At 44.1% G+C, this 27,694-nt stretch overlaps 1 protein-coding gene and 1 long non-coding RNA gene across 3 annotated transcripts in view; one reads left to right on the forward strand and one right to left on the reverse strand.

Annotated features, from left to right (window-relative positions):
• Nucleotides 1-136: 136 nt before the first annotated feature.
• LOC147134071 (uncharacterized) lies at nt 137-26,801 on the forward strand. 2 transcript variants are annotated; one of them, XR_015090182.1, is made up of 4 exons: nt 137-404; nt 2,410-2,550; nt 24,360-24,510; nt 26,646-26,801. It is a non-coding gene; the product is annotated as an uncharacterized LOC147134071 (long non-coding RNA). The 2 variants fall into 2 exon arrangements; XR_015090181.1 differs by lacking the exons at nt 24,360-24,510; nt 26,646-26,801 and adding an exon at nt 20,537-21,585.
• Nucleotides 389-27,694, reverse strand: part of cacng2a (calcium channel, voltage-dependent, gamma subunit 2a) — a 35,947-nt gene continuing 8,641 nt past the window's right edge. The window contains exons 2-4 of the mRNA XM_086056259.1: nt 23,655-23,738; nt 2,354-2,494; nt 389-2,060 (exon numbers count right to left, since the gene is read on the reverse strand). Of these exons, the coding sequence (XP_085912385.1) occupies nt 1,513-2,060; nt 2,354-2,494; nt 23,655-23,738 (773 nt within the window). The 3' untranslated portion in view covers nt 389-1,512. The remainder of the gene's footprint in view (nt 2,061-2,353; nt 2,495-23,654; nt 23,739-27,694) is intronic.

Raw genomic sequence — 27,694 nt, forward strand, 5'->3', positions numbered from 1 at the left:
CCCTCAGAGGGTACCCCCTTAATCACTCAAAACAACCGCCGCCATGACTCACCTCACCCCCTCCCGAGTGACCCCGCCCCTTGCAATTGCCCAATTAAGGTACCCCACTTGTCGACCTCCCGCTGTTTGTGTTGCAGGCCCATTCACTTGGCCGAGTGCTTCGTGAGAGCGAAATGAAGCTTTTAGGGCGACCAGGTGGAAACTAAAAGGTGTTTCTTGTTTTCTCCTCTCCTCCGAGCTGATGGCGGCGGCCGCTGCTATTTGTATCATCGTAAATGTGTGGACTACACACTGCAAACCTGCCGTCCTAGTGTCCTGTTTGTAAAGATGTGTGTACTACTACATGTTGTCTTGGACAACCAGGACAGGCCGAGAGGGAAACTAACTGTCCATTCATGAATCAGGTATGATTTATTTCCCACCCTACTGACTGCATTCTTTCAGTATTACGATGTTATGCCTTCTATGCGAATGAGGTTGTAGCATGTAGCATGTTAGCACTGAAACAAAAGTATGACAAAAGGGTCCCCCCCACCCACACACATGCGAGCAGGGGAGGCAGTGTCGCCCTATCCCCTCCCCTGCATGTGAAGACTAAAAAAAAAAAAAAATTACATTCAATTCTTATCCATTTCAGCACATTCACAAGGGACCTCTAGCATAGCGCCCCCGAGAGGAAATGTGCAGTATGTTAGCATCGAAACAAAGCGACTCAGCATTTCTCGTGAGAGACACGCGGTTAACTGCTTCGCCCTGGGATTGGTATTTATTCATCAGGACTTGATGCATCCACGTTGAAAGAGCATTTGCTTTTGGCACCTTTTCAAAGAGTTTCCAGTTGAACTTTACAAATCAAAAAGACAAACAAAACATGGCTAAGGCTGTGTGAGTTTTCCAAAGGACATGAAATAATGTAACTGTATATATATATATATATTTATGTAGTCATCAAACTGTTTAAAAAAGCATTTTTTTTTTTTTTGGTTTGGCTCACGAAAGCAAAAAATAAATAAAAAATACACATGAAATCATGAATTGTTTTTTTCCCCCTTTTCAGATGATTTAAACTTAACTTTGCTGCGGTTTTAATATCATGCACTTAATTTTCGATTCTGGTACGCGTTTACATTTTCGGTTTTTTTTGTTTGTTCTATTAAAAAAAAAAAAAATCATAGTTTATTATTCTAGGCTTCTAAAAGAGTTGCCAACAGCACTTTCTTAACTCGTAGTTGTCTTTTTTGCTTCAGTAAAGTAGTCAGTATCTCTCGATTATTCATATTATGAATCTTTTATAAAAGTAATATATATATTTATATTAATAGTAGCTTTACTAGAAGTTACAGGCCGGGCTGTAACAATTCACAGTTTGAATGCAAAACATTGAGTCCAAAAATAAAGGAGGCGTTTGTCTGGGTGGCTCTGACCTCTTCCGAGCTTCTAGAAGCTTCAAGAAGAGTCATGCAGAAAACAAAACGTGTCCTATAAACACGGCGGGGATGGGGCGGAGCCCCCTCATACGGGGGTGGTGCGCCGATTGGCGGCCGCGTTCCCGTGCGCCGAGTCTTTGGCGTCCTTCTGGATGCAATTGTGCACCTGCAGGAAGTTGTGGTCCCGCTCCGAGTTGTAGGCGGCGTTGGCGGACGGTGCCCCCGCTCCAGACTTGAGGCTGTCACGGGGCAGCGTGTACATGGAGATCTCGGTGGAGGGCAGTGTTCCGAAGGCCTTGAGGCCCAGGGGGGAGGCGTCGCGCGAGTGCGCCGGGTCCGTGGAGCGCGACGAGGAGCGCGAGCGGCGCCGGTAGCGGTAGCGGTAGCTCGGGACGCGCGACACCGCCGAGCCCTGGAGGTAGTCGGCGGCGTGGCTCCCGATCCGAAGCTGCCGGTGGCGGTCGATGAACATGTGCACGGCCAGGACGCCCACCATCTCGGCCATGATGAAGGACAAGGCCCCGAAGTAGAAGGACCAGCCGTATGAGTACGAGTTCTTCTTGGAGTCGCTCTTGGACGGGTCGCCCGCGTTGGCTGATATGTACACGATGATTCCGATGATGTTGCTCAAGCCTACAAAAGCGACAGAAAAGAAGTCACCAGAGACTTGGTGAAGCAGCATGTGGCTCCAAGGGTTGTTGGGGGTTTTTTTCGGGCAAGAATACAGTAGAAACTTGCCCAAAAAAATAAACCAAAATTTTATTAATTTATTTTTTCCTTTTTCCTTACTCAGCCGCGTGTCAGGAGTGCTAGTCGTAGCTCTTAATGTTAGCAAAGAAGCTATAATACATATTGAGGGCGACCTTTCGAGTGTCACTTGATGTCTGAGAGTCTTTTGCGGTTGAATTTTGAGTTTGCCAACTGACCTGCCGACACAAAGAAGATCCCCGCGCTGAGGATGATGTTGTGTCTGGACTTGTAGAACTCACTGGCGGCGATGCACAGACCTCCCATGAAGAGCAGGATGACGCTGAGGATGGGGAAGATGCTGGACGCTCGCACCGCGCCTGCAAGCAAACACGCGACACAGACAACTTGACCTCCTGCAACGGGGAACCCGTCGGTAAGTCGCGCCTACATTCACTAATGTTGTGATCTGTTTTTCTAATGAAACAGAAATGAAATATTTCATGTAAAAGAAAATATAATTAAATAGAATGTAAACAAACAAACAGTTGGGCTATTGCAAATCCTTCTGGTGTGCGCTACTTGGCCACCGGGGGGCAGTATAAGACAGCAATTCTGTCAACTGCAGTTGTATTTCTTTTCCGCGGAGGATAAAGAATATATGCCCGTTACTTGTTCCATTGCCTGGCTACACTTGCAGATGCACACTTGTGTGACACCGATGCAATCATTAGCCTGCCTTGCCCGGCATTTTGAAATACCTGTTAGCATTAAGCTAAGCAGACTTTCCGAAGGCAAAGCTTTGTGGTTGATTTAAATACCACGTTTCATTTTCTTTGTTTTATGTTTAGTTTTGTAGTAAGTGGCAATAAACATCTTGAAAACATTTTTTGGAACATTTATCCACAATCTACCAAACTGCTGCTTGCTGTCGAGTGAGTTAAGATCATGGCCAGCATATTGCACTCATATCTCAAATTTTTGATTGCAAGTCAAAGTGAAAAGTTGGCTGGATTGACGGCTTGATCCTCAAAAAAAACAAAAAACTCTTAATTTGGCTCATATTATCTCAAGGCACCACTGTACATTCAATGTAGTTGCCGTCGCATGGATATGCATGTCTCATGGTATCAATAGTTCCTGAAACTATCAGTGTAAAATAAATTCAGTGGAGAGAGAAAAAGGCGCAAAAAAAAGCACATTAGAATCCATTTCAGCATCTGCTCCCCGTATGTGCGCACCCCAATCGACACCCCGTCAGGCCTGTGAAACACTCCATCAGCACGAGGATGTGCGTGCGTGCGGACATTATGTAATGGCACTCCTGGCTAAATAGCAGCGTCAATGGCGGACGCACGCCGCGGGGCTCTGGCACGTACCGGGCGCCCGGCGCGCCGCCTCCGAAGACCTTCAAACGTCATCGTCGTCCGACATCATCATTAGCGCAGCGGCTAATCGCTAACGCCAGTAAAGCGCGGCAGCCGTGGGGTCAAAAGTCTCCCTGCGCTAAATTAGCGCTGATACGACAGGCTCGAATATGAAAAATTGTGGGCCCCCTCCAGCGGTGAAGGTGACCCGCCCCTCTTCTAAAATGAAGTTAAAGTGGACATACACGTGGTTGGCCATTTACTAAGTAGCGCATGAACTGGTGTGGTGTGCGGCGATTGAGGCTAGCTAGCTAGCATCAGTTGTGCTAAGAATTTCCTATTGATGTCTGTATTCCCTTAGCGTTTGTTTAATGAAGCAATTTATTTCCATCCTGACACAATCTCGACCACCTGTTCTGGATTACAACGAGTTCTCTTGCTAGCCTCTGCTAGGCTACTGCATATTCAATTAGCTGTGCCACAGCATCGACTATCGACACTGTCTGTGAAGCGATAATCACTGCATATCGCGGCTGTCTGCCCGACGTATTGATTGATTGACTAGATTGGTTGACTGCTCGTGACGAGTGACAGAAGCTCAAGGTGACGCCAAAGTGGAGATAGACCGATATGTTTTTATCAGGGCCGATACAGATGACGATTATTAGTAGTCAAGGAGGCCGATAACTGACCGACATGGCCAAATTAACTCCTGGATGTGATTATTTTGCCATTTTGCCTTCATTTGGACACGAACGCCAGTAAAGCGAGGGCCGCTCGCCAGCCCGACTTTTGATTGCGTCCCAGAGCCAAGAAACAGGCTGCCACGGTACAACCTCATTAAAGTGCAAATTAATGTTTTATATGTACGTGATTTTTTTTTTTTTTTTCTCAAACCAAATTGAACACACGGTTTGGAATAATTACTGAATGAGTTCCTGTAATGAAATCACTTAAATGGGTTAGCATTTGGGTCAAAGGTCAAAGGGTGAGGCTGCACTTTTTGGATAAGAACAGAAAACAGAACATAAATAGAAGGGCTAAAAAAAATACAGGAAAACAGACAGCAAAGTTGTGGGGATTTTTTGTGGGTTTTTTTAAAATTTATTTTACTGTCATTTTCCTGCTACCGACCTGTGACTTGATTTGGGTTCAGTTATAAGTTAAGTGAAGGGGTTTGGGTTTAGTCGCACGGGTGTCAAGTGGCCCGTGTCAGGCCGTCCAAGAAGATTTTAATGTCCAACTTGGAGAACACAAACTACAACAGTTCAGGATTTGACGAGTAGCACTTGAGAAAATGCTGTGCCACCTTTGCACTGTGGAGAAAAAAAAAAACACTTCTGTAAAAATGAATAAACAACTGGTGGAATATTTGAAGCTATTGCAACATGTCCGTCAAAAAGCTTGAATTCAAACAGGGTTTTCAGGGTTTCAAACTAGGGTTAGGGTTTCAACCTAGGGCTAGGGTTTTGAAGTAGGGTTTCAAACTAGGGTTTTGAATTAGGGTTTCAAACTAGGGTTAGGGTTTCAAACTAGGGTTAGGGTTTCAACCTAGGGCTAGGGTTTTGAAGTAGGGTTTCAAACTAGGGTTAGGGTTTCAAATTAGGGTTTCAAACTAGGGTTAGGGTTTCAACCTAGGGCTAGGGTTTTGAAGTAGGGTTTCAAACTAGGGTTAGGGTTTCAAATTAGGGTTTCAAACTAGGGTTAGGGTTTCAACCTAGGGCCAGGATTTTGAAGTAGAGTTTCAAACTAGGGTTTTGAATTAGGGTTTCAAACTAGGGTTTTGAATTAAGGTTTCAAACTAGTTAGGGTTTCAAACTAGGGTTAGGGTTTCAAATTAGGGTTTCAAACTAGGTTTAGGGTTTCAAATTAGGGTTTCAAACTTGGGTTAGGGTTTCAACCTAGGGCTAGGGTTTTGAAGTAGAGTTTCAAACTAGGGTTTTGAATTAGGGTTTCAAACTAGGGTTAGGGTTTCCAATGAAGTGTCAATCTAGGGTTAGGGTTTCAAATTAGGGTTTTAAACTAGGGTTAGGGTTTCAACCTAGGGCTAGGGTTTTGAAGTAGGGTTTCAAACTAGGGTTTTGAATTGGGGTTTCAAATTAGGGTTAGGGTTTCCAATTAAGTGTCAATCTAGGGTTAGGGTTTCAAATTAGGGTTTCAAACCACGGTTAGGGTTTCAACCTAGGGCTAGGGTTTTGAAGTAGGGTTTCAAACAGGGATTTTGAATTAGGGTTTCAAACTAGGGTTAGGGTTTCAAATTAGAGTTTCAAACTAGGGTTAGGGTTTCAACCAAGGGCTAGGGTTTTGAATTAGGGTTTCAAACTAGGGTTAGGGTTTCAAATTAGGGTTTCAAACTAGGGTTAGGGTTTCAACCTAGGGCTGGGGTTTTGAAGTAGGGTTTCAAACTAGGGTTTTGAATTAGGGTTTCAAACTAGGGTTTTGAATTAGGGTTTCAAACTAGGGTTAGGGTTTCAACCTAGGGCTAGGGTTTTGAAGTAGGGTTTCAAACTAGGGTTTTGAATTAGGGTTTCAAACTAGGGTTAGGGTTTCAAACTAGGGTTAGGGTTTCAACCTAGGGCTAGGGTTTTGAAGTAGGGTTTCAAACTAGGGTTAGGGTTTCAAATTAGGGTTTCAAACTAGGGTTAGGGTTTCAACCTAGGGCCAGGATTTTGAAGTAGAGTTTCAAACTAGGGTTTTGAATTAGGGTTTCAAACTAGGGTTTTGAATTAAGGTTTCAAACTAGTTAGGGTTTCAAACTAGGGTTAGGGTTTCAAATTAGGGTTTCAAACTAGGTTTAGGGTTTCAAATTAGGGTTTCAAACTTGGGTTAGGGTTTCAACCTAGGGCTAGGGTTTTGAAGTAGAGTTTCAAACTAGGGTTTTGAATTAGGGTTTCAAACTAGGGTTAGGGTTTCCAATGAAGTGTCAATCTAGGGTTAGGGTTTCAAATTAGGGTTTTAAACTAGGGTTAGGGTTTCAACCTAGGGCTAGGGTTTTGAAGTAGGGTTTCAAACTAGGGTTTTGAATTGGGGTTTCAAATTAGGGTTAGGGTTTCCAATTAAGTGTCAATCTAGGGTTAGGGTTTCAAATTAGGGTTTCAAACCACGGTTAGGGTTTCAACCTAGGGCTAGGGTTTTGAAGTAGGGTTTCAAACTGGGATTTTGAATTAGGGTTTCAAACTAGGGTTAGGGTTTCAAATTAGAGTTTCAAACTAGGGTTAGGGTTTCAACCAAGGGCTAGGGTTTTGAATTAGGGTTTCAAACTAGGGTTAGGGTTTCAAATTAGGGTTTCAAACTAGGGTTAGGGTTTCAACCTAGGGCTGGGGTTTTGAAGTAGGGTTTCAAACTAGGGTTTTGAATTAGGGTTTCAAACTAGGGTTTTGAATTAGGGTTTCAAACTAGGGTTAGGTTTTCAACCTAGGGCTAGGGTTTTGAAGTAGGGTTTCAAACTAGGGTTTTGAATTAGGGTTTCATATTAGGGTTAGGGTTTCAAATTAGGGTTTCAAACTAGGGTTAGGGTTTCAACCTAGGGCTAGGGTTTTGAAGTAGGGTTTCAAACTAGGGTTTCGAATTAGGGTTAGGGTTTCAAATTAGGGTTTCAAACTAGGGTTAGGGTTTCAACCTAGGACAAGGGTTTTGAAGTAGGGTTTCAAACTAGGGTTTCAATCTAGGGTTAGGGTTTCAAATTAGGGTTTCAAACTAGGGTTAGGGTTTCAACCTAGGGCTAGGGTTTTGAAGTAGGGTTTCAAACTAGGGTTTTGAATTAGGGTTTCAAACTAGGGCTAGGGTTTCCAATGAAGTTTCAATCTAGGGTTAGGGTTTCAAATTAGGGTTTCAAACTAGGGTTAGGGTTTCAACCTAGGGCTAGGGTTTTGAAGTAGAGTTTCAAACTAGGGTTTTGAATTAGGGTTTCAAACTAGGGTTAGGGTTTCAACCTAGGGCTAGGGTTTTGAAGTAGGGTTTCAAACTAGGGTTTCGAATTAGGGTTAGGGTTTCAAATTAGGGTTTCAAACTAGGGTTAGGGTTTCAACCTAGGACTAGTGTTTTGAAGTAGGGTTTCAAACTAGGGTTAGGGTTTCAAATTAGGGTTTCAAACTAGGGTTAGGGTTTCAACTTAGGGCTAGGGTTTTGAAGTAGGGTTTCAAACTAGGGTTTTGAATTAGGGTTTCAAACTAGGGCTAGGGTTTCCAATGAAGTTTCAATCTAGGGTTAGGGTTTCAAATTAGGGTTCAACCTAGGGTTAGGGTTTCAACGTAGGGCTAGGGTTTTGAAGTAGGGTTTCAAAGTAGGGTTTTGAATTAGGGTTTCAAACTAGGGTTAGGGTTTCAAATTAGGGTTTCAAACTAGGGTTAGGGTTTCAACCTAGGGCTAGGGTTTTGAAGTAGGGTTTCAAACTAGGGTTTCGAATTAGGGTTAGGGTTTCAAATTAGGGTTTCAAACTAGGGTTAGGGTTTCAACCTAGGACTAGGGTTTTGAAGTAGGGTTTCAAACTAGGGTTAGGGTTTCAAATTAGGGTTTCAAACTAGGGTTAGGGTTTCAACCTAGGGCTAGGGTTTTGAATTAGGGTTTCACACTAGGGTTTTGAATTAGGGTTTCAAATTAGGGCTAGGGTTTCCAATAAAGTTCAATCTAGGGTTAGCGTTTCAAATTAGGGTTTCAAACTAGGGTTAGGGTTTCAACCTAGGGCTAGGGTTTTGAAATATGATTTCAAACTTGAGTTAGGGTTTTGAATTAGGGTTTCAAACGAGGGTTGGGGTTTTCAATTGAGACTTCAAACTAGGGTTGTGAAGTAGGATTTCAAACTAGGGTTTTGAATTAGGGTTTCAAACTAGGGTTAGGGTTTTGAATTTTGAATTAGGGTTTCAAACTAGGGTTAGGGTTTTGAATTTTGAATAAGGGTTTCAAACTAATATTAGTTTTCAGCACTACGAACCTATTAGCCCAATTCTTGCTCGCTCGAACTCTTCAGTGTGGGTAGTTTTTACCCCTTGGTGGATCAAAATCTTGACTCAACATGCTGGCTCAAATCCTCAAGCCAAACCGCGCTGTGTCTAAATGGCCCAGCATTGGCTCGGTCCCCGTTGAACCCAACGCTGGGTTACCAATCCCGCCCAATGTGAGTTTCTTTTTACCCAAGAGTGTCATGTCTCATGTCTCATTAAACAAAATCATACCGTCGTCATAACAAAAACATGTCACATTAGAAAAGAGGATCTTGTTGTAAAAAGTCAACATTTACATTCACGCGTGATTATTACGCAATCTTGGGACTTGTTAGCGTGCACTTGCACATCATCAGAATTGCCGTCTGCTTTTTGCCGTTTCTCATTGGCGGCAGCCTCTGGTTGCTGCTTGCATGAGTTCATCAGAGACTATCCGCCAGTATTGATGTGTTGGGCTGGGGGGTGGGGGGTTGGGGTGGGCTGGCAGATGGGGGGGCATTGCCACCACCCTGGGGCCCCAAAGCAGACTGGACACTGGCCTCAACTGGCCTGATAAAATTGACGGGTCTGGGCCCGACACGCAGGGACTGCTAGGGCTGCGTGTGTGTGTGTGTGTGTGTGCGTGCGCGAGGTCTATGATATGCTAACGCCGCCCCTGTCTCCTAGGCAACGGATGGCCCGCAGACACCAGGCAGCAAATTAAAACTAGCCAAGCTTTTTTTTTTTTTTTTTTTCTGGTCCTGATTGACCGAGTGAGGGACTCGCTGTCGCATTAACGAGGAATTTAGCGATTTACGCGGCTCGTAAAACACGCGTGTCCTCCCATCCGAGGTTAAGCAGGAAGTCACACATTTCCTTTTTTTTCCGCAAACGTTTTTATCTCCCGACGTAAAGTAGGTGCGACAGCTTGCAAGCTTTGACTTTTTAAAAAAAAAATTTTTTTGTGGGATTAAAATGAGTTTTATTGTGGCGAGTTGGAGGGAAAGTTGATCTGCTTGCAAGCCAAAGAAAAAACGTGCCAGCTGCTAGCTTAAGAAGGGACGTAGCCACCAGGAAGGCGATCATAGAGACACACTTGACTCAACTCTAGCCATGTTAATTATCAGCAGTATGACATTATACGAGAGAATATACTGTAGGTTATGAACACAAGGCTTGAAAAAATTTGTTTTTTTTTTCTTTGAGGAGCACATTTGCGAATCAATGGATTCATTTGAGTAGCAACTTGCGTGCTAAAAATGCCAAGAAACATCAGCAAATTGGTGTAAATTTCATGCGGCTTTAGAAAGCATTTTACAGCCTTTTTCCAAAATGGAATACGTTTTTTTATTCCCCTAAAATTCGACATATGAAATGGAATCGATATTTATTGTCATTACTCACGCATGAGTCTAGAGCAACAAATTCACTCTGAACAGTTAGGACGCATCAACAGAAGGAGACGGTCGCCAAAAATGGTGCCCTGTTTTCTTGAGATGAAAAAGAAAAACCAAAGGAAAGGGGAGGGGGGGGGGGGGGGAAACAGTCCGAAGCGTTGCTCCTATAAGGGAGGGGCACAGTACGGGATTGGAAAAAAAAAAACTCTGCGACAGCCACACGAGTAGGAGACACAAACAACAACAACAACGCCAATATTTACACATGTGGGAGGGGAGGGGCCTATCATGTCAGACGTAACAGGAAAAGTTGAAAAATGCACTTTTTTGCAAACCGATTCAAAGGTCAGAAATCCCATGTCCGTTCTTCAGCATCAAGCAGTCACACAGGTGGTGCGGCGCGCCAGTGTGTCACAAAATGAGCCCGCGGCTCGCCATGGCTGTCATCAACCGTGCGGATCGATACGCGGTCGGCAGGATACGGCGCTGCCCCGCACGCACGCCTGGTTGGGGGGGGGCGGGTGCAATGTAGCGGCGAGCCCTCGCTTACTACAGCACGCGTTAGTCAGTCGCCTGTGACTCAGTCGGAATCTCCCGTGCCGTCGACTTCCGAAATGTGGGTCAGCGAGTCGACGGCGAGTGGACGCACCTCATCCGAGGAGGCGAACGGGGACAGGACGCCGTCTTTGTTTTTTTGCGGTGGGCTCGTTGTCTCAGCCGCGGGAAGAAACAAAAAGGCGCCTACCAATCACGCCGAGGCAAAGGTTGAAACCCTAACCCTAGTTTGAATCCCTAATTTGAAACCCTAACCCTAGTTTGAAACCCTAATTCAAAACCCCAGTTTGAAACCCTACTTCAAAACCCTAGCCCTAGGTTGAAACCCTAACTCTAGTTTGAAACCCTACTTCAAAACCCTAGCCCTAGGTTGAAACCCTAACTCTAGTTTGAAACCCTAATTTGAAACCCTAACCATAGTTTGAAACCCTAATTCAAAACCCTAGTTTGAAACCCTACTTCAAAACCCTAGCCCTAGGTTGAAACCCTAACCCTATTTTGAAACCCTAATTTGAAACCCTAACCCTGGTTTGAAACTCTAATTCAAAACCCTAGTTTGAAACCCTACTTCAAAACTCTAGCCCTAGGTTGGAACCCTAACCCTAGTTTGAAACCCTAATTTGAAACCCTAACCCTAGTTTGAAACCCTACTTCAAAACCCTAGCCCTAGGTTGAAACCCTAACCCTAGTTTGAAACCCTAATTTGAAACCCTCTCCCTAGTTTGAAACCCTAATTCAAAACCCTAGTTTGAAACCCTACTTCAAAACCCTAGCCCTAGGTTGGAACCCTAACCCTAGTTTGAAACCCTAATTTGAAACCCTAACCCTAGTTTGAAACCCTACTTCAAAACCCTAGCCCTAGGTTGAAACCCTAACCCTAGTTTGAAACCCTAATTTGAAACCCTAACCCTAGTTTGAAACCCTAATTCAAAACCCTAGTTTGAAACCCTAATTCAAAACCCTAATTTGAAACCCTACTTCAAAACCCTAGCCCTAGGTTGAAACCCTAACCCTAGTTTGAAACCCTAATTTGAAACCCTAACCCTAGATTGACACTTCATTGTAAACCCTAACCCTAGTTTGAAACCCTAATTCAAAACCCTAATTTGAAACCCTAATTCAAAACCCTAGTTTGAAACCCTAACCCTAGTTTGAAACCCTACTTCAAAACCCTAGCCCTAGGTTGAAACCCTAACCTTAGTTTGAAACCCTACTTCAAAACCCTAGCCCTAGGTTGAAACCCTAACCCTAGTTTGAAACCCTACTTCAAAACCCTAGCCCTAGGTTGAAACCCTAACCCTAGTTTGAAACCCTACTTCAAAACCCTAGCCCTAGGTTGAAACCCTAACCCTAGTTTGAAACCCTACTTCAAAACCCTAGCCCTAGGTTGAAACCCTAACTCTAGTCTGAAACCCTAATTTGAAACCCTAACCCTAGTTTGAAACCCTAATTCAAAACCCTAGTTTGAAACCCTACTTCAAAACCCTAACCCTAGTTTGAAACCCTAACCCTAGTTTGAAACCCTAATTTGAAACCCTAACCCTAGTTTGAAACCCTAATTCAAAACCCTAGTTTGAAACCCTCATTCAAAACCCTAGTTTGAAACCCTACTTCAAAACCCTAGCCCTAGGTTGAAACCCTAACCCTAGTTTGAAACCCTAATTTGAAACCCTAACCCTAGTTTGAAACCCTACTTCACAACCCTAGCCCTAGGTTGAAACCCTAACCCTAGTTTGAAACCCTACTTCAAAACCCTAGCCCTAGGTTGAAACCCTAACCCTAGTTTGAAACCCTAATTTGAAACCCTAACTCTAGTTTGAAACCCTAATTCAAAACCCTAGTTTGAAATCCTACTTCAAAACCCTAACCCTAGGTTGAAACCCTAACCCTAGTTTGAAACCCTACTTCAAAACCCTAGTTTGAAACCCTACTTCAAAACCCTAGTTTGAAACCCTACTTCAAAACCCTAGCCCTAGGTTGAAACCCTAACCCTAGTTTGAAACCCTAATTTGAAACCCTAAGCCTAGATTGAAACTTCATTGGAAACCCTAACCCTAGTTTGAAACCCTAATTCAAAACCCTAGTTTGAAACCCTCATTCAAAACCCTAGCCCTAGGTTGAAACCCTAACCCTAGTTTGAAACCCTAATTTGAAACCCTAACCCTAGTTTGAAACCCTCATTCAAAACCCTAACCCTAGTTTGAAACCCTAATTCAAAACCCTAGTTTGAAACCCTCATTCAAAACCCTAATTTGAAACCCTACTTCAAAACCCTAGCCCTAGGTTGAAACCCTAACCCTAGTTTGAAACCCTAATTTGAAACCCTAACCCTAGTTTGAAACCCTCATTCAAAACCCTAATTTGAAACCCTACTTCAAAACCCTAGCCCTAGGTTGAAACCCTAACCCTAGTTTGAAACCCTAATTTGAAACCCTAACCCTAGTTTGAAAACCTAATTCAAAACCCTAGCTCTAGGTTGAAACCCTAACCCTAGTTTGAAACCCTAATTTGAAACCCTAACCCTAGTTTGAAACCCTACTTCAAAACCCTAGCCCTAGGTTGAAACCCTAACCCTAGTTTGAAACCCTAATTTGAAACCCTAACCCTGGTTTGATACCCTAATTCAAAACCCTAGTTTGAAACCCTACTTCAAAACCCTAGCCCTAGGTTGGAACCCTAACCCTAGTTTGAAACCCTAATTTGAAACCCTAACCCTAGTTTGAAACCCTACTTCAAAACCCTAGCCCTAGGTTGAAACCCTAACCCTAGTTTGAAACCCTAATTTGAAACCCTAACCCTAGTTTGAAACCCTAATTCAAAACCCTAGCTCTAGGTTGAAACCCTAACCCTAGTTTGAAACCCTAATTTGAAACCCTAACCCTAGTTTGAAACCCTACTTCAAAACCCTAGCCCTAGGTTGAAACCCTAACCCTAGTTTGAAACCCTAATTTGAAACCCTAACCCTGGTTTGATACCCTAATTCAAAACCCTAGTTTGAAACCCTACTTCAAAACCCTAGCCCTAGGTTGGAACCCTAACCCTAGTTTGAAACCCTAATTTGAAACCCTAACCCTAGTTTGAAACCCTACTTCAAAACCCTAGCCCTAGGTTGAAACCCTAACCCTAGTTTGAAACCCTAATTTGAAACCCTAACCCTAGTTTGAAACCCTAATTGGAAACCCTAACCCTAGATTGAAACTTCTTTGGAAACCCTAACCCTAGTTTGAAACCCTAATTTGAAACCCTAACCCTAGTTTGAAACCCTACTTCAAAACCCTAGCCCTAGGTTGAAACCCTAACCCTAGTTTGAAACCCTAATTGGAAACCCTAACCCTAGATTGAAACTTCATTGGAAACCCTAACCCAAGTTTGAAACCCTACTTAAAAAACCCTAGCCCTAGGTTGAAACCCTAACCCTAGTTTGAAACCCTAATTGGAAACCCTAACCCTAGATTGAAACTTCATTGGAAACCCTAACCCTAGTTTGAAACCCTGCTTCAAAACCCTAGCCCTAGGTTGAAACCCTAACCCTAGTTTGAAACCCTAATTTGAAACCCTAACCCTAGTTTGAAACCCTACTTCAAAACCCTAGCCCTAGGTTGAAACCCTAACCCTAGTTTGAAACCCTAATTTGAAACCCTAACCCTAGTTTGAAACCCTAATTCAAAACCCTAGCTCTAGGTTGAAACCCTAACCCTAGTTTGAAACCCTAATTTGAAACCCTAACCCTAGTTTGAAACCCTACTTCAAAACCCTAGCCCTAGGTTGAAACCCTAACCCTAGTTTGAAACCCTAATTTGAAACCCTAACCCTGGTTTGATACCCTAATTCAAAACCCTAGTTTGAAACCCTACTTCAAAACCCTAGCCCTAGGTTGGAACCCTAACCCTAGTTTGAAACCCTAATTTGAAACCCTAACCCTAGTTTGAAACCCTACTTCAAAACCCTAGCCGTAGGTTGAAACCCTAACCCTAGTTTGAAACCCTAATTCAAAACTCTAGTTTGAAACCCTAATTCAAAACCCTAGTTTGAAACCCTACTTCAAAACCCTAGCCCTAGGTTGAAACCCTAACCCTAGTTTGAAACCCTAATTTGAAACCCTAACCCTAGTTTGAAACCCTACTTCTAAACCCTAGCCCTAGGTTGAAACCCTAACCCTAGTTTGAAACCCTAATTTGAAACCCTAACCCTAGTTTGAAACCCTACTTCAAAACCCTAGCCCTAGGTTGAAACCCTAACCCTAGTTTGAAACCCTAATTGGAAACCCTAACCCTAGATTGAAACTTCATTGGAAACCCTAACCCTAGTTTGAAACCCTACTTCAGAACCCTAGCCCTAGGTTGAAACCCTAACCCTAGTTTGAAACCCTAATTGGAAACCCTAACCCTAGATTGAAACTTCATTGGAAACCCTAACCCTAGTTTGAAACCCTGCTTCAAAACCCTAGCCCTAGGTTGAAACCCTAACCCTAGTTTGAAACCCTAATTTGAAACCCTGAAAACCCTGTTTAAAACCCTAATTCAAAACCCTAGTTTGAAATCCTACTTCAAAACCCTAGCCCTAGGGTGAAACCCTAACCCTAGTTTGAAACCCTACTTCAAAACCCTAGCCCTATGTTGAAACCCTAACACTAGTTTGAAACCCTACTTCAAAACCCTAGCCCTAGGTTGAAACCCTAACCCTAGTTTGAAACCCTAATTTGAAACCCTAACCCTGGTTTGAAACCCTAATTCAAAACTCTAGTTTGAAACCTTACTTCAAAACCCTAGCCCTAGGTTGACACCCTAACCCTAGTTTGAAACCCTAATTTGAAACCCTAACCCTAGTTTGAAACCCTACTTCAAAACCCTAGCCCTAGGTTGAAACCCTAACCCTAGTTTGAAACTCTAATTCAAAACCCTAGTTTGAAACCCTAATTCAAAACCCTAGTTTGAAACCCTACTTCAAAACCCTAGCCCTAGGTTGAAACCCTAACCCTAGTTTGAAACCCTAATTTGAAACCCTAACCCTAGATTGAAACTTCTTTGGAAACCCTAACCCTAGTTTGAAACCCTAATTTGAAACCCTAACCCTAGTTTGAAACCCTACTTCAAAACCCTAGCCCTAGGTTGAAACCCTAACCCTAGTTTGAAACCCTAATTGGAAACCCTAACCCTAGATTGAAACTTCTTTGGAAACCCTAACCCTAGTTTGAAACCCTACTTCAAAACCCTAGCCCTAGGTTGAAACCCTAACCCTAGTTTGAAACCCTAATTTGAAACCCTAACCCTAGTTTGAAACCCTACTTCAAAACCCTAGCCCTAGGTTGAAACCCTAACCCTAGTTTGAAACCCTAATTGGAAATCCTAACCCTAGATTGAAACTTCTTTGGAAACCCTAACCCTAGTTTGAAACCCTAATTTGAAACCCTAACCCTAGTTTGAAACCCTACTTCAAAACCCTAGCCCTAGGTTGAAACCCTAACCCTAGTTTGAAACCCTAATTGGAAACCCTAACCCTAGATTGAATTTTCTTTGGAAACCCTAACCCTAGTTTGAAACCCTACTTCAAAACCCTAGCCCTAGGTTGAAACCCTAACCCTAGTTTGAAACCCTAATTGGAAACCCTAACCCTAGTTTGAAACCCTACTTCAAAACCCTAGCCCTAGGTTGAAACCCTAACCCTAGTTTGAAACCCTAATTGGAAACCCTAACCCTAGATTGAAACTTCTTTGGAAACCCTAACCCTAGTTTGAAACCCTAATTTGAAACCCTAACCCTAGTTTGAAACCCTACTTCAAAACCCTAGCCCTAGGTTGAAACCCTAACCCTAGTTTGAAACCCTAATTGGAAACCCTAACCCTAGATTGAAACTTCTTTGGAAACCCTAACCCTAGTTTGAAACCCTACTTCAAAACCCTAGCCCTAGGTTGAAACCCTAACCCTAGTTTGAAACCCTAATTTGAAACCCTAACCCTAGTTTGAAACCCTACTTCAAAACCCTAGCCCTAGGTTGAAACCCTAACCCTAGTTTGAAACCCTAATTGGAAACCCTAACCCTAGATTGAAACTTCTTTGGAAACCCTAACTCTAGTTTGAAACCCTAATTTGAAACCCTAACCCTAGTTTGAAACCCTACTTCAAAACCCTAGCCCTAGGTTGAAACCCTAACCCTAGTTTGAAACCCTAATTGGAAACCCTAACCCTAGATTGAATTTTCTTTGGAAACCCTAACCCTAGTTTGAAACCCTACTTCAAAACCCTAGCCCTAGGTTGAAACCCTAACCCTAGTTTGAAACCCTAATTGGAAACCCTAACCCTAGTTTGAAACCCTTCTTCAAAACCCTAGCCCTAGGTTGAAACCCTAACCCTAGTTTGAAACCCTAATTGGAAACCCTAACCCTAGATTGAAACTTCTTTGGAAACCCTAACCCTAGTTTGAAACCCTAATTTGAAACCCTAACCCTAGTTTGAAACCCTACTTCAAAACCCTAGCCCTAGGTTGAAACCCTAACCCTAGTTTGAAACCCTAATTGGAAACCCTAACCCTAGATTGAAACTTCTTTGGAAACCCTAACCCTAGTTTGAAACCCTACTTCAAAACCCTAGCCCTAGGTTGAAACCCTAACCCTAGTTTGAAACCCTAATTTGAAACCCTAACCCTAGTTTGAAACCCTACTTCAAAACCCTAGCCCTAGGTTGAAACCCTAACCCTAGTTTGAAACCCTAATTGGAAACCCTAACCCTAGATTGAAACTTCTTTGGAAACCCTAACCCTAGTTTGAAACCCTAATTTGAAACCCTAACCCTAGTTTGAAACCCTACTTCAAAACCCTAGCCCTAGGTTGAAACCCTAACCCTAGTTTGAAACCCTAATTGGAAACCCTAACCCTAGATTGAATTTTCTTTGGAAACCCTAACCCTAGTTTGAAACCCTACTTCAAAACCCTAGCCCTAGGTTTAAACCCTAACCCTAGTTTGAAACCCTAATTGGAAACCCTAACCCTAGTTTGAAACCCTACTTCAAAACCCTAGCCCTAGGTTGAAACCCTAACCCTAGTTTGAAACCCTAATTGGAAACCCTAACCCTAGATTGAAACTTCTTTGGAAACCCTAACCCTAGTTTGAAACCCTAATTTGAAACCCTAACCCTAGTTTGAAACCCTACTTCAAAACCCTAGCCCTAGGTTGAAACCCTAACCCTAGTTTGAAACCCTAATTGGAAACCCTAACCCTAGATTGAAACTTCTTTGGAAACCCTAACCCTAGTTTGAAACCCTACTTCAAAACCCTAGCCCTAGGTTGAAACCCTAACCCTAGTTTGAAACCCTAATTGGAAACCCTAACCCTAGATTGAAACTTCTTTGGAAACCCTAACCCTAGTTTGAAACCCTACTTCAAAACCCTAGCCCTAGGTTGAAACCCTAACCCTAGTTTGAAACCCTAATTTGAAACCCTAACCCTAGTTTGAAACCCTACTTCAAAACCCTAGCCCTAGGTTGAAACCCTAACCCTAGTTTGAAACCCTAATTGGAAACCCTAACCCTAGATTGAAACTTCTTTGGAAACCCTAACCCTAGTTTGAAACCCTAATTTGAAACCCTAACCCTAGTTTGAAACCCTACTTCAAAACCCTAGCCCTAGGTTGAAACCCTAACCCTAGTTTGAAACCCTAATTGGAAACCCTAACCCTAGATTGAATTTTCTTTGGAAACCCTAACCCTAGTTTGAAACCCTACTTCAAAACCCTAGCCCTAGGTTGAAACCCTAACCCTAGTTTGAAACCCTAATTGGAAACCCTAACCCTAGATTGAAACTTCTTTGGAAACCCTAACCCTAGTTTGAAACCCTACTTCAAAACCCTAGCCCTAGGTTGAAACCCTAACCCTAGTTTGAAACCCTAATTTGAAACCCTAACCCTAGTTTGAAACCCTACTTCAAAACCCTAGCCCTAGGTTGAAACCCTAACCCTAGTTTGAAACCCTAATTGGAAACCCTAACCCTAGATTAAAACTTCTTTGGAAACCCTAACCCTAGTTTGAAACCCTAATTTGAAACCCTAACCCTAGTTTGAAACCCTACTTCAAAACCCTAGCCCTAGGTTGAAACCCTAACCCTAGTTTGAAACCCTAATTGGAAACCCTAACCCTAGATTGAATTTTCTTTGGAAACCCTAACCCTAGTTTGAAACCCTACTTCAAAACCCTAGCCCTAGGTTGAAACCCTAACCCTAGTTTGAAACCCTAATTGGAAACCCTAACCCTAGTTTGAAACCCTACTTCAAAACCCTAGCCCTAGGTTGAAACCCTAACCCTAGTTTGAAACCCTAATTGGAAACCCTAACCCTAGATTGAAACTTCTTTGGAAACCCTAACCCTAGTTTGAAACCCTAATTTGAAACCCTAACCCTAGTTTGAAACCCTACTTCAAAACCCTAGCCCTAGGTTGAAACCCTAACCCTAGTTTGAAACCCTAATTGGAAACCCTAACCCTAGATTGAAACTTCTTTGGAAACCCTAACCCTAGTTTGAAACCCTACTTCAAAACCCTAGCCCTAGGTTGAAACCCTAACCCTAGTTTGAAACCCTAATTTGAAACCCTAACCCTAGTTTGAAACCCTACTTCAAAACCCTAGCCCTAGGTTGAAACCCTAACCCTAGTTTGAAACCCTAATTGGAAACCCTAACCCTAGATTGAAACTTCTTTGGAAACCCTAACCCTAGTTTGAAACCCTAATTTGAAACCCTAACCCTAGTTTGAAACCCTACTTCAAAACCCTAGCCCTAGGTTGAAACCCTAACCCTAGTTTGAAACCCTAATTGGAAACCCTAACCCTAGATTGAATTTTCTTTGGAAACCCTAACCCTAGTTTGAAACCCTACTTCAAAACCCTAGCCCTAGGTTGAAACCCTAACCCTAGTTTGAAACCCTAATTGGAAACCCTAACCCTAGTTTGAAACCCTACTTCAAAACCCTAGCCCTAGGTTGAAACCCTAACCCTAGTTTGAAACCCTAATTGGAAACCCTAACCCTAGATTGAAACTTCTTTGGAAACCCTAACCCTAGTTTGAAACCCTAATTTGAAACCCTAACCCTAGTTTGAAACCCTACTTCAAAACCCTAGCCCTAGGTTGAAACCCTAACCCTAGTTTGAAACCCTAATTGGAAACCCTAACCCTAGATTGAAACTTCTTTGGAAACCCTAACCCTAGTTTGAAACCCTACTTCAAAACCCTAGCCCTAGGTTGAAACCCTAACCCTAGTTTGAAACCCTAATTTGAAACCCTAACCCTAGTTTGAAACCCTACTTCAAAACCCTAGCCCTAGGTTGAAACCCTAACCCTAGTTTGAAACCCTAATTGGAAACCCTAACCCTAGATTGAAACTTCTTTGGAAACCCTAACCCTAGTTTGAAACCCTAATTTGAAACCCTAACCCTAGTTTGAAACCCTACTTCAAAACCCTAGCCCTAGGTTGAAACCCTAACCCTAGTTTGAAACCCTAATTGGAAACCCTAACCCTAGATTGAATTTTCTTTGGAAACCCTAACCCTAGTTTGAAACCCTACTTCAAAACCCTAGCCCTAGGTTGAAACCCTAACCCTAGTTTGAAACCCTAATTGGAAACCCTAACCCTAGTTTGAAACCCTACTTCAAAACCCTAGCCCTAGGTTGAAACCCTAACCCTAGTTTGAAACCCTAATTGGAAACCCTAACCCTAGATTGAAACTTCTTTGGAAACCCTAACCCTAGTTTGAAACCCTAATTTGAAACCCTAACCCTAGTTTGAAACCCTACTTCAAAACCCTAGCCCTAGGTTGAAACCCTAACCCTAGTTTGAAACCCTAATTGGAAACCCTAACCCTAGATTGAAACTTCTTTGGAAACCCTAACCCTAGTTTGAAACCCTACTTCAAAACCCTAGCCCTAGGTTGAAACCCTAACCCTAGTTTGAAACCCTAATTGGAAACCCTAACCCTAGATTGAAACTTCATTGGAAACCCTAACCCTAGTTTGAAACCCTAATTTGAAAATGTGGACTTTGGTGTATTTTTATGTGCTTAACATGCGCAAGTATCGATTCTTTAAAAACAAAACAAAAAAAACCCACAAAAATAAGCAACAATGGAAATAAAAAAGACTGCAGCATTTCCCACGAGCCGGCGTCCTCTCTTTTCCTATTGTGGGCGTCCTCTCTTTTGTGAAGGGCCTTCTTGCATAACGGGGCGTTTCTGGCTGCCTCCTCCTCGTCTTCCTCTTCCTCGTCTTCCTCCTGGCCGGGCGGAGCGGTGCATGATGGGAGCTCACACACGCCATGATCGAGAAACCCACTGGCGCTTCAGTGCGCCTCAGCTGCCTTACATAAGCCCGGCTGGATGTGCAAAGGGCCGCACGTGCGCGCGCACGCACACGCACACGCACACGCGCGCCAAAGATGCCTGGGCTCTTTGTGTGCGTGACTTCTTTTTTGAAATGATGTTTACCGACACATGCATGGCACATGATGTAAACTAATAGTAAATACGGTGCATCATTTTTTGGCGTGGCGTTATGAAGCCAATAATGTCATGCGAAAAACGAACTCGTCCCTTTCTTCCTCCATTTTGAAATCGGGTCCAAGTGCCCAAGTCACCAATTTGAGCAAAAGTGCATCCACGTACTGGACACCGCATCCGATTGGCTCTTTGAGATTGAGGCAGTTTTTTTTTTTGTTTTTTTTTTCAGTCTAACGTGACAGGATGTAAAGGAAGTAGGCATCATTTTTAAAACGACTTTCTGACATCATTTTAATGACGTGATGTATATTTGGATGTCATTTTTCATACTGAGACAGAGGAACGATATTATGGAGTTGTGTGTGCGCGTGTGTCTGGGGGCAGATCAGTGTTTGGTTGGTGCATGTTGTTTTGACTCGTCTCCACGCAATGCGATGACATCAGCGGTGTGCCCCCCTCCGTTTTTGGGCATGTGTGATGTCACTTCCGGGCGGGCCTTCACCTGGAGTGACATGCTGCGCGTTGCGTAACGGCAGAGGAGGAAGAGAGAAAAAGAGGAGGACGAAGAGGAGGAAGAGAAGGACGCCACCTCGCTGGTCATTGTGTACGGAAATCATCATCATATTTTATTTTCATCATGACATGACGCAATCATGTCATTTTTGTGACATGATGTCATGACCTTTTAATGTGACATCATTAATGTGGCATGATGTATGGCGTAACTACATTTTTAATACGGCTTCATGCATAGTACAACAATTTTCAATATGATGTGTAAGTCTAACAATTGCATGGCATGGTGTAAAATCTTAAAGTGTAATGTCAAGGCAACATTTTTTTTGAAGTAAAAATGTATTGTATAACCATTTGTAATGACATTATTTTTATGTGACATGATTTATTGTAAGACATTTCATGGCGTATGTACGATATGGCTTTATTTTCATGACACAAATTTAATTCATAATGTATCGTTTGACTTCATTTTTTGACATATAGTAAGACATTATGTGTAAGTGTGGCATGACGATTATGACTGCATGACATCATATCAGGTAAGACATCATTCTTAATATTCATGATGATATACTGTATGTTTAATGTATGATGTAGAGGAAGACAAAATAATCTTTTCCCCCTAATAATATGTCCCTTCTAATAAAGTGAATCAATGATGTGTGTGTGTGTGCGTCCGCGTCTTGCGCGATGACACTCGGCGGCGTCCTGACCCACATAAAAGAAAGAGGCTGAAATATTTATGGACGCCAGTGTCCTAATTGGCCAACCACTGGGAGCGCTCGTCCAATCGCAGTGCGGTCGGAGGGGTTAAGGTCCACTGTCATCGCCGCCGCCGCCGCTGTTCTTAGCATCATTAGCGCCGCGATTGGCCTACTCTGGCACGTCCAGATGGGCGGCCGACGCTCAGAGCGCAAAGTCAAAGCGTCTAATTGGCGGCGCTTCGGCTAGCGGACTCGCACGCACGGCTGGGGTTCCCCCCCCCCCCACCCCGCCCCAATGTAAATAATGAATTGAATTCAACCGAATTCGGTTAAGCTCCCTCCTTTGAACCATGCATGTTTATGTTGACATGTTTAAAAATTGGTACATACTTATGTTCGATTGACATCAGGATTATGAGGGGCAAGTGTGTGGAAAAACGTCTCCCGGACCCCCAAATTTTGCGCGCCCCCGCTGGAAAAATGTGCTCGAGGACTTCTCGATATCTAAATCTCATGTTTCGACGCCAGCGCACGCCAAGACGGAAGCGGAGGACCAAGCGCAGCATCGGGCAGGCTACCAAACCTACACCTTTCAAAACAGGCCCGTTACCATGGCAACAAACACCCAAGCACCCGTTACCAGGGCGACAAACACGGGGGCAGTAACCACGGTGACGCCCTCCCGTGTTGCTCAAACACACCGCCACAAACAAACAAACAAACAGCGTCCGGATGCTCAAGTGCGAGCAGCCAATCAAAAAGCGGCTTCCGCATGATGATGATGATGATGATGCTACGTTAATGCTAACTGTCACGCACTGCTGTGATGCTTAGCATGAGGACACGAGCGTCTGTAGCCCCCTTTCACTCAGGGGTTTCGGGAAAATCAACACAGCTGCCTGTGCCTTTCACACAAAACACAGCAAACCCTCGGACGTACAATTTCACACAGTTTCACATTCCGATAAACTAGATGACGTCAGCAGGAGTGATGAAAAAGTGGTTCTTTAGAAGTGAGCCGGCTGGTATTTATCCGTCTGTACCTTTCACACGGAACCCAGCAAAACATATTGCCATGCCTGTACTGTAACATTTAACACAGAACACTACGTAACGCAACAAATTAGTTGTAGGGCAGCAAAACAGGCAGGAAACGTGAGCTAGTTGGTATCTATCACCGGGTGCCTTTCACACTTGCCAGTAACAATTGCTTTCAACAGAACAGGCTAAGAGAAATGGGGTTTCAACTTGACACCCCCGACCTTGGCTTTCCGCTGTCCCCTTCCACAAAGTCGCCGTCTCACCTCCGAAGCCAGAAAATGTTCAGGTCGACTCGAAAGCGGGGTTCCGTGCCGTTTCGCGCAGAACACAGACACGGCAAAAGCTGGCAAGAGGTTGCTCTGCGTGAAAGGGGCCGTTGTGTTGTTTGCGCGCAGCGCGCCAATCGATGGACACGGTGTTGACTGACTGGAGTGCGACACGCTCTTGGCAGGCGGCGGCCAAGCGGCATCCTGGCACCCGGCGCCGGTCGAGTGCCAGCGAGCGCCGCCTTCCTGGGAAAAGGCAAGCGTTGGCCAAGCGGCCGCGCATGTGTGTGCGTACTCACGCAGGAAGTACTCGGACGGGTCGGCTTCGTAATCCGTGTCCTCGGGGAAGTGATCGATCTGTTTGCACATGCCCTTGAAGTTCCCTGGGAAGGCAAAAATGGGGAAAAAGCTCGTCAACGACAACAACAAGTGCTGATTGGCTTTTTCTTTGCATCACTCGCTCTCATTGGTCCTTTTCCAGGAAGTGACTTCCATCAAGCTTCTGATTGGCTGCTACTTTTTTTTTTTTTTTTTGAACATTTTGTTACTCTATTCATGTGTGACATTGAAGAGTAAGTCCAGTTGACTATTTGTTTTTGTGTCTTTTCCAGGAAGTGACTTCTGATTGGCTGTTAGCTGCTTGTCTTTTTTCCCCACTTTGTTCAATTTGAATGATTTTATTTTGACTTTATACTTGCCATACGTATACATTATAAGTATTATGCTAAGTGTGATACTGAGAAGTGAGTCCACTTCACCGTGTTGTGCCTTTTCCAGGAAGTGACCTACTTCCGGCCTCTGATTGGCTGTTAGCGCGTTGTGACCATTGGCAACTTAAGTCCTTTTTTTTCAAATGTAGTTTTTCAGTCTCATTAACCGTGACTTTCTATTGTAGCGTAAGTAGTACATGTCACCATCAGTCCACTCGTCGCTTATCGCGTCCTTTTCCGGGAAGCGGCTTTCGTCATGCTTCTGATTGGCTAAAATGTCCCTGTTGTGTGCAGAGCTTTTCACACGGCACGCCGGTGGGCAGTAGGCGGCGACGCGTCAACAGCGGCGAGCTGGAGCGCCGCCAAACGGACGCTGATCCCGTTTGGCCCGCACCTCCGCCTGCGCCGTCCTATCCCGGCTCTCCTCTCTACAAATCCCGACGAGGTCAGTGAAGGCAACGCGCCAGCGGGCGTGCTTCTCAGTCTTGGCGCATGTTTCCAGGAATTCTCTTTAAAGACGTCGTTTTTTTTTTGGAAGTTTTTGGAAAACAAATCTTTGAATTGACTCCACCGGCTGGTGAAGAAATTCATGAGACTAAAACAGAAATTTTGACGTATGGTGATTTGGCAGCAGTTTGTTTATGCATTTACATTTTGGCCAAAGGGTGAACTCGTCCTCTAATTAGGAGGGCAGGTTTTGATTGCCATGGCAACTGGATCGTGGGGGGAGAGGGAGAGGGGGACCCCCACGGGGACGAGCACATGGACATTAGAGGGGGAATCCATGGCTGTGATCGCCACCTGGCAACCATCTCCTCCGCGTTTGGAGAGACTGGATTTTTTTTTTTCTTTTTTAACATTTTCAAATAGTACAGTCGAACACCGCTGAGGGAACTTCACACACACAAAAAAATCATTGTAGTGCAGCCCACAATCCCCCCCCCCCCCCCAAAAAGGATTTGCATCCACAGGTTGTGTTGCAAATGAGAGAGAAGAACGCGGGTACGTCAGGAGAGTTTTTCAAGGGCAGGGCGGGACGACGGTCGAGCGCGAGTGGGAGCTGGAGCACATCAAGTGTCACATTCAGGCCCCGCTAATCGCTGAGCTGGGGGGAAAAAAAAAAAAAAAAAAAAAAGACACACACACACACACATCCAGCTCGACAGGCCCGCAGGTTTGAAGCACGTCCTCTAAAATCCTGCATTCTCACTGGCGTTCCACCATTAGCGACGCTTTAAGCATCAAACGAGCACTGACAAACACAATTTGGATTTGGGGGGGGGGGGGGGTTTAGAGTGTACACTGTTTGATTCTACACAGAACACAGCAAAGCGGGAGAGTTGCGCCTTCCGTCCTCTGGCACAAAATAGAAGAAAAAAAAATCGGTAGTGCTGAGGATGCTAAACAAACACACACAAAGCAAAAGATCATCACAGGATAAGTAAGGATACAAATAAAAAGGAGAAATGCATCAAAGGGATAAAAAACGGTTACAAAAATGAAAAGAATCATAAAACAAACGAAAAACAAAAGTCTCAAAAGTGAAAAGCATACTTGCATGAAAGGAAAATGAAGACTACAGGAAAGATGACGTAAAACAAAGATGAGCGGTTCAAAAAATGGATGGATGGATAAAAAAAGAGGATGATAAAAAAGAAAATTGTGAAAACATGAATAAAAAACAAATGAATAATACAAATTAAAATGACGAATGCAAAGAAAAAGAAACTGAAGACCAAATTAAGGAATACATTTCAATTCAACTTAAACCAGTTTTTAACATGAAATAAAAAAAGAATTGGATAGAATGTTGACAAAACATTGAGAGACAGAATAAATGACAAACATTATTTAAATTTTTTTTTAAATATAGTTATTAAAAAGCAAAACAATCACCGCTACGCACATCATTGGCACAAGCGCGTTACGTGACACGACTGAGTGGTCACGCCATCTCGCTTCCACTCAAGCATGTTGTTAAATATCGAAGCCTGTGGCCCCCGCCCCCGCCCTGCAGAAAGTGTAGTGCGGATGAACTATGTGCTGACCCTGTGCCCGCCCATGTCCACTCTTGTCCCCGCAGCCATAAAACTCTCCACCAGTAGCGCGGAAGGGGAGGGGCTGCATGGGGAAAAGGGGATGGGGGGGGGACGGGGGGACATTTGGTCCAAAAGTGTCGAAACACTTCAAGGAGGAAAATGTTTAGTCAAAAGTATTGGCACACTTACAGGAGGCCAAAATGTGTGATCTCAAATCCATACCCAAAAATGTATTTCGGAAGTGAAAAGTGAACCAAAGACATTGTGGAATTTGGTCAAAAGTATTGGGAGACCTTCAGGAAGTGAAAACTGCAAAGTACATATTTACAGCAAGTGAAGAAAGTATGCTTTTTGAACAAAAGTATTAGAAAGCAAACGTAAAGAGTTTGGGGCGCCTGCCTGCAGGAAGTAAAAGTTCATTTGAGTTTGACCAAACACTGACACAAGCTGTGTCCCAATACTTTTCACCCCTCATTTGCACAGTTTGCATTCTCATCATCTTTCGGCACTTTTTTACCCCCCCCCCCCCGTCAAATTCAAGGTCTCTGCTAATTTATGCCGCCGTCCAATTACCTCCAAACACACGGCGCCACCTCTGTGACCTGCCCATTATGCGAGTGAGCCGCAGGAGACGTGATCAATCTGCGTTTGTACCTTCACATGAAGTCGGAAGGAGCGCATGGGGAAAAAGTCAACTGAGAGTCACGGGAGGCAGAGAAAAGCAAACTTCCTGTTTGTCATCTGAGCAGGTGGGATGAAAACGGGAAAAAAAAAAAAAAAGAACAAATCCTACGTGGATGGAGGAAGGAGACATCCGGGTCGGGTCGGGCCGGCCCACACAGACTGCCTCTGTCATCAAACATGAGCCAGACAAAAAGCTTGATGAGACACCAACAGATGCATGATGGGAAAGGTGATGGAGGGGTGCGGGGGGGGAGGGGGGGGGGGTCAATGAGTGGGAGGAGAGAAAGAGTCGGAGAGATTCAGGGCCACTTCACTTTGGTGATTCCAGTGGGCGGAATTCTCAAACTTTCCAGGTGGATGCTGAATGCGTCACCGTCCAGATAACACCCCCCCCCTCCACCCCCCAAACACGCACAGATGCACGCCCCCTCCCCAACCCCTCCACGGTCCCTACGGCAGCTGTTGCCATGTGGACATCACTTTGGTTGCCGTGGTTACAGCTCGCGAGGAGGTGGGGATCACATGGTGCATCTGCACCAAGGGGTCTGACAACAAGTCGTCACAACAACAACACAACAACAAGAATCACACACACACACACACGTCACAGACACGCCCACACGCCTCCTCGTGGTCCTGCATGCCGCCACGTTTTTTTTTTTCCCAGCCTCTCTTTTAATGGGGCAATGAAGCTCCCCTAATGGGCGTATTCATCTCGATAATCACAGCGTATTCATTGGTCTAATCACCGCATTCATCTTGCTAACGTCCCGTCGAGGCGGCTAGGAAAGACCCCCCCCCCATACACAACCTCCCCCCCAACGTCCCGCTACCCGTCCCTGCACGGAACGAGCCCACGCAGGAAAACGCCCGTGAAAAGACACCGTCATCATAAAGGGTACTTTT

The sequence above is a fragment of the Filicampus tigris genome, chromosome 16 (genome assembly GCF_054856515.1).
Source record: "Filicampus tigris isolate MCC_2025a chromosome 16, RoL_Ftig_1.0, whole genome shotgun sequence".
Taxonomy (NCBI): Eukaryota; Metazoa; Chordata; class Actinopteri; order Syngnathiformes; family Syngnathidae; genus Filicampus; species Filicampus tigris.